Source organism: Ammospiza caudacuta, chromosome 7 (assembly GCF_027887145.1).
Source record: "Ammospiza caudacuta isolate bAmmCau1 chromosome 7, bAmmCau1.pri, whole genome shotgun sequence".
NCBI lineage: Eukaryota > Metazoa > Chordata > Aves > Passeriformes > Passerellidae > Ammospiza > Ammospiza caudacuta.
This window is the reverse complement of record NC_080599.1, coordinates 31,978,130-31,989,269: the sequence shown is the minus strand read 5'-3', so window position 1 is coordinate 31,989,269 and position 11,140 is coordinate 31,978,130. Positions and strand designations below refer to the sequence as shown.

Below are 11,140 nucleotides of genomic sequence, written 5' to 3'. Positions count from 1 at the left end.
AGGAGGAGTCTTGCAAATGCTATGCTGGTAATATGTTCAGGCACATCTCTAGTTGGATCACATCTGTCTGAATGAAAAATAAGGGCATGATGGAAGAAAATTACTTTTTGTAGAAATGGAGAAAAGGGTTTAGGAAACATTGAAACATTGTTTGGTCAATGTTGAACTTAAATACCCATATTGAGATGTCAGATCTATTGACATCCTAGTTTAGTTAGAAAAACATTTATGCATGAGTTAAACTTTGGGGTTGTCAATGTTTGTAGAAAAGCTTGCTGGTGTTTTGTTTGGTTTTTATTTCCTAAATTGGATCATCTATAGGTGAGGTGTGGTGAAATGAAAGACAGGGCAAAGAGTCTCTTTTGGAGTCCCTGAAGGAAGTTGGAGGGGAAAACAACTGTCTTTTAGCAAAGGTAGTACAGGACAATAGAAAGGAAAACAGAAGACCAATACCATTACAAGCTGTGCGCAGTCTGAGAATGAGCTTGAAATTTTATACTTTTGCTGTCTTTCCATTTTGTCATTCAGCAACAATGAAACAAGATTTTTTGTATTGTCTTGGTGTTTTAATGTTCTGCATTTTTGAATCCCTTCATGTTCTCAGCTAGCCCATGTCTATTTTGTAAATCAGGTTTGTACATATTTCAGTATTGAGTTCCATATACCATAATATCAACAGTTGTTCTGGTTTTCGTTAGTACCAAAATATTTTGCCAGCAGATACTAATTTTTCAAATACAGCTGTAGTTCATACCATTCTTTTCATATTATCTTCTAATCTGTTTACTGATACTATTTCATCAGTGTGTGTTTTTCTTGTTCTAATTTATGTTTCCAACTTCTCAATTTGACAATATTCAGATTACTTCCCATTGTTAGCTACTTAGTGTTTGGCACTGATTGACTTCCATGTGGTTTTGGTTTCCTAGTCTTCTGCTTATTTAATGTTCACCACAGTACCTTCCAAGCCTGACATCTGCAGTTTTACTCTTAACAAGCTTATTTATTTCAAAACCTGTTTTAAAGCAGGAAGCTAATTAATAGTTATATCTTGCTCTAAATAAAGTTTTTTTTTTCTGTAAGCTGCACTTCGAAGCCCTTCATTTGTGCTTTGCCATTCTCTAATGAATACTCACAACATTTGGCTGTTGTTGCATTTGCTTGTGTCAGCATCTGCTGGGATAGTTACTGCTTTGCTGTGTACCTGTTTTCCTCATTCATGATACTGGTTGCCTGCTTTGTGTTATTTGGTTGCTCTAATCTGGTATTCATAACTTCACAAATTGGTTGCATGATAGCAGAAACCAGAAAGTACTAAGGGTAAAATTCTAAAGATCATCAACAATAGTTGGAAATTGTGGGAAAGGGAATTAAGGGACAATTGGAGAGGTTTTAACTCCATTAAATCCTTAAGTATAAAAGGACTTTTATTAGTTGTTTAATCTCAGGTCTCCTTACATGAGGTTCAAATGTATAGATACATGCTTCTAGAACTTTTGGCAAATCTATGCTTTCCTTATGTACCTGTGTTCCACTTTAGCAGGCAGCAGATGGAGAATGTGGATGGATATTGTTTCCAGAAACTTGGTATGCACAAAGGGAAGAAAGGAGTTTGTGAACAGTACGGGTTCTGAGTCTCATTAACTGTTGTCAGCTATAGCACTTGATAGCATGAGAGATGTAATTCAGATGCTTCTGGTGAAACTTCAGCAGTGTAGGTGGGCTTACTACTACTTCTAAGTTGTTTTTCATTATTTTATTACTATTTTATTATTTTTGTCTGTGATAAAAATCAACAGTTATGTAAATTGTTGGTTTTGAAAACAGTAAGTTATGTAGCTTTTGACTGCATTTTTAATTTCTGTAGCGATTTGTGTAAATTGTACTTACTCACCTCTGTACTGTGTTACTCATACAGCATTCCTCCTGTATGAATAGTGAATTTCTGTGAGTACTGCTGGAGCCAGGGCGAAAGCATGGGAAAGGAAGGGCTTTACAGAAGCCATTTCTCAGCAGTAACTAAGAGATGTGTTTCCTGTCTACACCACAAGTTGCTAAGTTCTCAAATGAAAGTCTTGAGGAGAATTGTTCTTTATAACACAGGAAAGGAACTGCTAGTTTTTAAGGATATCAGATACAGCTCAGCCTTCTTAGTTTCAGTCTGTCTTAATGAAATTTTTGGGATAATGAGTCTTTAGAAGAGATTGCCATATAAATATTAAAAGAAGATGCATACAGCTAAAAGAAAAGTAATTGCTGTGACTAATTGAGTAAAATCTTTAAAACTATGGTCTTAACACTGCACCGTGTGGTCATTGAGTGAGGCTGGTGCTGCACCCTGCCAAACAAGCGGAGTTAAACAAGGCCGTGCTGCACTGCTGAGCAATGACACAATGTGCCAGGCTGAGGCACAAGGCTGTGCTGTGTGCACAGGAGAAGTGAAGGCAGAAGCTGGCATTTCTCATGGTGCGTGCTTGGCGAGATCAGGAAAGGGAACTTCTACAGGTATTTCTCATGTCTGTGTCCAAAAATAGCTCTTAAGAGTTTTTACTGCTCATGTACTTTTTCAAGTCAAATCTCTGTTGCTTCTACTACTAATTGCCCAATCTGCCAACGTAAGATTGTACTTTAGCATTTCATGATCTATGTCATTGATTCAAAACACAGCATAAAGGAAGTTCCTGTTTCAGTGCTTTCACAATGTGGCTTGCAGGCTTCCGGACAGGCCTGGCTGTCTCAGGAGTCTTGTGCAATGGTAAACAAGCTTGGATTTGTCATGTTTTACTCCATTAGCCAAAAAAATGCTCCAATATTTTGAGCTTTATTCTTGGGATCTTGGGTATTATTTTATGAATAATACAAATACATGATATCATATAAATTACTACTAGTTATGAATGTGAGATTCTTAATTGTGAGCTTAAGATTGTGATATTATTTCCTGTTGATGTTTGCTGCAGGAATACAGTTAAGTATGTTAAACACTTTCTCTTACCAAGTCCAGAGGTTAGATTTTGATCTGATCTTATCTGATGCCTGTGTAAATCTCAAATTATTTGCACTGATAAAGTTGATATTTGCAGTGAATAAGAACAGAATTTGAAAACTGCACAAGGAAGAAATTAAAGAGCTGCATTACTAAAACCAAATGTCCTGTTAGCTTAGCATCCTTCATCTTTTGCAGCATTCATAGGTATTCATAGCATTCTTCCTTCATTACAAAACAACACAAACACAGGTTTAAACTTGATTTATTGAAAATCTCAGTTTTGCATAATTATTCAACATCTGCAAGTCTTAAAACATTTAATTTGGAAGAAAAAGTCCATTAAGAAAAAAAAAGTCATTTATATTCTCCTTTGTAAATTTTATACAGTCAAAAGCAATCTACTCTTCAAAATCCAAGTACAATGTTACTTAACTGTAAGTTAGAATGCCAAATCCTTCACCCATCATAAACATATTCCATCTGCCAAAGTCAATGAACCTTTCCAGTTATTCCCTCTTTCATTTTCTATAGTGGACCTTGAATGAAGAGCAAATACAGTCAGAGCTCTTGGTTGCAGAACAGTAATTTCTTCCAGATGAACTCTGCTGCCAATTGTTGCATTTTCCTTCTCCCAGAGCTGGCTGTTTGTAACAGGAGACACTGAGCTGCAGCCAGCAGCAGGTTCAGCTGGGACACCACACGGCTTTGCCACTGATGTGGAGCTACAGAGAGGCACAGCAGAGCAGCTGGGGAACCCAATCCCTTAAGGTGCCCTTGGCAAACTTGGCAGAGCTTATCTATTGGAGTTCTGAGCTGAAATCCTGACTCTGGTAGCTTGGAGAGGAGAGGTAGATGTCTTAGTCACAGCTTCCCAGAGCTGCTTCAGCATTTTGCAGATGGTTTGGAGCATCACACATGGTGATGCAAGCATAGATAACAACATGGTATAGTGCTACTGGGAGAGGGACAGGGAAGTGGCAGGAAAACATTATTTGCTACTTTAGCTGAAAGAATTATTTTTTCCTAGATATTGTTCTTATCACAGAAATAAGCTTTCTACTTCTGGGCAGTTTAGAATAGAAAGCATCATATGGAAGTAAGATACACAAAACCTTAAAGGGGTACAGTCTTATTTTGGACACAGTTTTGCAGAAAGATGAAGTAGCTCAACAGCCTCTGGAGCCCTCTATAACAAGTTCTGTAATACTAATAATAATTATTTTGCTATAAAAACTATTTAGAAATATTATTGCTAGGTCCTCTTCTCTGAAGTTGAAACTGAAGTGCTGTTTCTATGTTCTGTAGCCCTTGCTAGCATCTGTTTCATTTGAACAATGTATTTCTTCAATGCACCTACTGACCCTGTTTTTATTCATAAAACACTATTTAATCACAAAAAGTCTCAAAGTTGCAACTCTGCCATTCATACAGATGACCCCACAACAGGCACAATACTACTACATATACTGTTTTTAAAACACTTTTAAAAAATGTGTTTTTAATAAAGTTTTTAAAAAACTCTTATGATAAAATGCAGTTAACACATTTATACAAGAAATTCCAATGACTTGGCACATTGTAAAAATTACTAACTTGAAACTACTTAAAGTGAATTCTCACGCACCAGGGGTTTTGGCAAAAAGTCTATACCCTCACTACACTGTTAAAAGCCACTTACCTAGATATTATAAATTTCTGATTTGGTATTAGCTTTGTCTTAGTGATAGTGATACTACATATTCAGTTGATCATAAAACTTGTGGCCTGTACTTACTGCTCCTGTGATTTGTGTCTTATTCAGATGAACAGCTAGGTACAGAAACATGGGTTATATGAAGAATGTACTTAGACAGCTGAAAGACTTGGGAGGGTGAGCAAAAAGGGAAAGTTTAGGTGAACAGCTTTGGTTTTATATGTCTATGTAAGCCACCTGACTAACATTAGTCAGAGTTGTAATAAAATGGAAAAGAAGAGGGATTTTGAGACTACAATAATCAATGTTTGTTTTGGCATACCATGAACAACCCCTGCCTTTATTAAAAGGAAAAAACAATGAGAAATTAATTTTTAAATAATTATCAATTACTCCATGAGGTTACAGTAACTAAGAATTTGCAAGTCATACTTCAAAGTGTGCCTGTATTTGTTTGTATACCATGTAGTCACTTGTCTCATGTAACAGCCACAAAGGAAAACAGGATTTTGCAATTACAGGACAGAAGGATTTTTGAACAGGAATTGTATCTATTTTCTCCAACTGCTTTTCAAAACTGCCTCAATTTCACATTGATGGTGCTTTTTTTAAAGTGCTGATATTAGTCCTCTGTTATAAAAAGAGATCTCATGTTCTTACATAGTTAGCCCAGTGTTTCTCCATGATGCCAAAGAACAAAAACTAAGGATTTAAAAAAACATGTAACTTTGAAGAAAAATGACAGTAACTACCAATCCTGTAAACTTAGGCACATGTAAATTCACTCAGTATTTAACAGCAACTCAACCAATGTCTAAGTTACTACTTAAACTTTTATGTGAAAATGAAGATAATGACAGTTATATTACTTTGCATATGCACCAAGTGTGCTATGCATAAAATAGGAATTAACAATCATTAACAAATCCTACAAGTACAAAAAATAATTAGTAGCATTTGGAAAAATGGGAAAGCTTGGGAAGAGGCATGATGTTCATGTTTAAAAAAACCCCAACCAACCACCACAAAAAACAACAGAAAACCCCCAAACACAAACAAGACCAGCACTATCACATCCAAAAAGCCCAATATGAATTAAAAACCTGATTTTTACTCTCTTCAAAGGAATTGGAAAGGTCTTCATAGTTTTTACTGTAGTTTATTGCTCCCTTCTCCCCCATAGCTGTTATATTGTTATGATCATAATATGAACATTAATGAATATTAAGTTCTACTTTTCCTCTTATCTTCAAAGAGACTTTTCAACATGTAAACCTGAACAGCTGATACCACCACCATTACTCCCAAGTTGACCATGGACCAGAAATTCACTCTGTCAAAGTTGCTTTCTTGTATGTTTCGGTCACGAGCCTCAAATGCTCTGAGCAGGGTCTGAATCTGGACACTTTTGCTTAATCTGGCTTTGACACTGTTGATGGATTCCTGGTAAGTGACAAAAGAGTGTTTTTAGGAAAAACCCTACCTGAATTAAGTGTATATCTTGCAGCAAATACAAAATTATTAACATCATGTTATCATCTGTAATTCAATGTCTTGACAAGTGAAGAGTTAATTTCATTTGAAAATATACACATCATCACAGTTTTCATTAATTTGTCTAACCTGTTTATTGTCTTTTGGCTAAAAAGAATTACTGTAGCATTAGTGTTCTGTAGTAATTTTCCTTTTTCTCTTTTATAGGTAGGGAGGTAAGAGAGAAATCAAACTTATTTGGACTAATAAAAAGTAGTGAATCTGCAGAACTAGTCTCAAAACAAATTATGTAGTGGCAAGCAAATGCAGAGTTTTTTCTGCTGCATAATAAAATTAAGGAGTTTTTAAATGGAAACTACCATCAGGGCTATATCTGCATCAAAAGAAAACTACAATAATATTACTTTCCTGTCTGCTTCTGGTGTTTCCACTGTAGTGGCTATAAGCTGCTGCTTCAGCCTTGATACAAAAGCAGAGTTTTGACAATAAATCTTGAACAGGACAACTGGAGGTTCTAGAAAGGACATAAAGTGTGACCCTGGAACTAGAGGAAGTAGATGAACACTCCAGAGATGGCAACAGCAGCTCTCAAGAATCACACTTTATTCTGCACTTAGTAAGTAAACATCTGGTCCTATGATCTGCTGAAGTTTCATCCATCATGTAATAGATACTGACAAAAGCTGATCTCATGCAGTGCTGAATGATGTTCTTGATATAATTATGGATCCTGAAGTAACTTTTAGTGAGAAGAGTAACATTTGCAGTAAGAGGAGGCCAATAATTTTCAAAAATCCCCAAAACCATAAGGCTAAAGCCTGCAGTAACATTTTCTCTGTTTCATATTTAACAAAAATATTTCAAAATAGCTATTTTGGGGAGCCAAATAATGTTATGATGATAAAGTTCACTATTACACAACAAGGAAAATGAACACCACACAAGAGCTTTAAATTTAAAGACGTAATTCCCTATTTTTGCCAGAAAATGTGTTCTCATTAAGGAATTAAACTACCAAGTGCTTATGTTAGTCCTCATAGAGCTTGCAGGGAAAGTAATACCTTGCTAAGTAAACAATGGGATTAAATACTAATCTTAATTTTACAAAAATTACCTACTTTGGAAGATTTTCAAGGCTCTCAAATATAGGTTCTGCATTTCTTTTTCTTTTGGAAAAGATACCAGTACGTAAAGGAGTATCTATCAAATCCATTCAAGTAGTTTCTGTGATTAGTGTGAGTGGGATTTTTTCATAACTTCACACAGAAATTTTCCTCTTTTCTAAGTGTCTTAACTGCTACTTTTAAAGATCTGGTCAGATTTTCAGATTCTGTATTTGGTTTTATTATTTAAAAGTGCATCATACACCTATAAAATATTTTAAACATTGGTTTGTTATTTAAAAACCCGCATTGTGTTTATGGCAATAAATGCAAAGATGTGATGGAGAGGCTAGCACAGTACTTTACCTTTAAACATTGATAAAAATGATGCAGTAATTCCAACTACACCACTGGGACTAAATAATACTTTAATGCTCCAAGTATTCATTTCATTGCTGCTAGGGAAGAAAGCAAGCTGAATTGGAAAGCAAGTGACTGAGAGCTAGGCAGTTTTTTCTTGCTGATGAAGGGCCTATTCTGAAAAAATCTTCAAGTTTCTGTGTGTAAACAAGAGATCCATGGTGCTAGACTTCCTGTATTAGTAAAAGCAATATATGGCCCTGGAATACATTCCAGGATGACACAACAGACCAAGGCAGAATGGCCACATGACATTGAGTTTTTTTCCAAATGCTCTTACATTGAATAGAAAGAAAGATCAAATACTAACCAGAATATCTTCCAACTTCATGTCTAGGAGATCTGTGCCTGTAACATACTTCTTCCAATCCTCCTCATCTTGGCCATCTTCTCCCATATTGTCCAGGATCAATTCAAAGAAAATTACCTTTTCAGAAATGGTACTGAATGTGTTGTCAAAGCAGAACATGTAATCCCCATCTTCTGTTTCCACACTGTGTATATAGGCAAAACATGATTAACTACATTTTCTGTGCTGGTTCTTAAAAAGTCAGGTTTTGTAAGCATATCCTTCCCTTTAAGACTGACAATTGTGCACTTAGAAATAACCAAATCTTCTTTTTGTATAAAAATAAGAACTCTAAAGACACTTTACAGATTACACAGTCACAGGAAAACAATCCTACTGACTCCAAAGGCTCAAAATTATCACGACAGCAAGTTGCTTTCATTTATTTGTGGGGATTTTGAATCTTTGCTAATCATTACAAAAAAATACACAATAAGTGGAATTCTTATACTGTGTAGTAAAATTACAGCAAATATTACATACTTTGAAAAAAGGACTGGAAAACTTGGGGACTTTCTAGCTTCTTATTTGTATGACTCACATGATCTTTTGGTATTAGGTATGGAGACCTTTTTCAACTCCATAATAATGATTTTTATCCACTGAACAGGAACAACTATCACTAAAATAAAAATACCCTTCACTACATAGTACAATTCATGTAAAAAGCATTCAGTGTTTATAAAAAGAAAATTGGTATTCTCAAACTGTTCTATTAGAAAGTCTTTTGTAATACCAAGGAATAAAAAGAACTCAACCTTCATTTTAGTTATATTTGCTAAAGCAGAAAAGTTCTTTGTGTAACACTTCTGAGTTTGAAGATTTTAAACTTACGTATGAACTCCATCTGATTTTCTTTCATCAAAAACTAGAGTTTCACCTTTTGGGGAGAGCAGATGAAAATCAACATCTAATCCTGCTCCATCTAGAACCTGTGAAACAAACAAAAATAACCAACCTCTGACCAGTTGAATTCCTGTTTGCATTGCTGACAGCAACATTTATAGGGAAGGTAAATGTTTGTAGGTAAGGGAACGGACAAATAAAATAATCTGAAAGGTTAATCTGTCTGGATGAGCTGACACCAAATTAACTGGAAACAGATGGAAAAACAGCTCAACCTAAAAGCATTTTAGCAATTTCAGAATCTTAAACTAAATGTAATCTAAACCTGCCAGGCTGGGTTTATAGTGAATCGTTCCCTAATTACTTTTAAGAATGCATGCAGTTTTATCAACAGGCAGGGTTAGACAACCTGTAAAAATACCAACAAGAGATGGCTAAATCTGGCATTTCTGCTGTCACTGATTGCTTGTATTAGCATAGTGTTTACATTATGTCTTTGGAGAATTACCTGCATCCTATGTTAAATACTCTTATGCTTTAGCCACGAATATAATTAAGTACAAAATAAATCTATTTGCAGTAAAATACAGAGCTCCTTTTCTACACATTCAAATAGAAAACCAAATCATTACTGTTAACAGTAGTGCTAAGAAATTTATGCCTCAGTAGAAATAACGTAAGTATATGTTATACACACTAGTCCTTTCTAAAATAAGGTCTTTATTTAGCTTATGATCAAACTAAAATCCCACTCTGTGCAAAATAAACTTCTGTTGGGCTTAGACAGAACTCTAAACAAAACTTGAACACCTCTCTTTCATTCTTGTTCAGTTCTGCATGTGACAGTATTAGAAATTAGAAAAAAACAGGAATTTCAGCTTTGTCTTTCATTTGGGAAACAGAGGAGAAAAATAGATAGAGGGGGAAGAAAGATCCTGGCCTATTTCTAGGCACCATAATAGGGTAGGAGAATATTCACTGCAGCTTCCCTCCCTGTAGCTATTTTACTGGGAAAAAAGTCATTGTTGTAAGGGGGGAAACGTCTGAGATCGAGATCTAGCCCAGACATCTCTGGGAAACTCCACTCAAGAAGGCCAGCAAAATGTTAACGATAGTTTGTTAAACTGGGCTGTTTCTGTAAAACGTTCATCGTTGAGATGAAAAGTGTTACATATCTGCACAAAGATAGGAAAGTACGGGCTCTGTGCATCAGCACAAGTGCCTTACGCTTTAGGGCTACAACACGAGGTCACAACTCTGAACTTTCTACATTCGGCCCTTTTAAAGGATGGCGCCTTGAGCGCCTCTAAAGTAGAAACAAAAAATTCCCTCCAAACCACCAAAAGAACGTATTAGAACAACTGAAAAGGCACGTAAGTTAATTTTTAACTCCCTAAGGCTGAACTTCTAACAGTGTACAATTCCAGCGTGGCTTTGCGGGCTGGGCTGCCCGGGGCAGACTGGGGAGCCCCGCAGCCGCTGCTCGGGGCAAGCACCGCGTCCCTGGGCAGGCACTGCCCGTCAGGGCCGGGGCCGGGGCCGCAGGAGGGCAGGACCGAGCTGCGGGCCGCAGGGCCGCCGCACAGGGGCACCGGCTCCCCTCGGGACACGCCGCGGGGAAACGCCCCCTCCCGCCCTGCCCGACCTGGTACTCGAGCTCCAGCGAGGCCTCCTTGCGCATGGGCTGGTAGAAGCACTCCTTGCGGCCGGCGGGCAGCGTGAAGGTGAAGTCGCTGTCCAGGGAGGGGCTGAACTCGGCGGCGCCGGGCGGCGGCAGCAGCAGCGCGAGGCACCCGAGCGGCACCAGCAGCAGCGGCCGCGGCCCCATCGCGGCAGCGCCTGCAGCGCGCAGCCCCCGCGCGCACGCACCGAGGGGCGGGGCGGGCCCGCCATGGCCCCGCCCCCTCCGCCCCACCGCACCAATCGCCGCCCCGGCAGCGCCGCGCCCCGCCCGCCCACAGTGCACCGCGGCGGCGCGCGCCGCTCCCGCCCCCAGCGCGCCGGCGGCGGGGCCGCGCCTGCGCCGTGAGGGCCCCGCGGAGTTCGAGCGCGGCGGGAGCGGCGCCGGGCGCTGCTGTGGCGGGAACGGAGCGGCTGCGATACCGGCATCAAAACCGGCACCGGCATCGGCCCGCTCGGAGCTCAGGGACGGCCGCCTGCGCCCCGTGCCCCTGCGGCGCTCCCCGCCCTGGCTCTGGTGTTGCCCGCCCGCCCGGGGCCGGTTCGCTTTCACCTCTCGTTGCGCT

The 11,140-nt window shown here is 38.8% G+C and overlaps 1 protein-coding gene across 1 annotated transcript; it reads right to left on the bottom strand.

Moving 5' to 3' along the window:
• Positions 1 to 3,235: 3,235 nt before the first annotated feature.
• Positions 3,236 to 10,729, bottom strand: TMED5 (transmembrane p24 trafficking protein 5). The gene is made up of 4 exons (XM_058808128.1): positions 10,540 to 10,729; positions 8,883 to 8,980; positions 8,010 to 8,193; positions 3,236 to 6,125 (listed from the first exon to the last, which is right to left on the bottom strand). The coding sequence occupies exons 1-4, from the start codon at positions 10,720 to 10,722 to the stop codon at positions 5,907 to 5,909; spliced, it is 684 nt and encodes a 227-aa protein (XP_058664111.1). The 5' UTR covers positions 10,723 to 10,729; the 3' UTR covers positions 3,236 to 5,906.
• Positions 10,730 to 11,140: the final 411 nt, after the last annotated feature.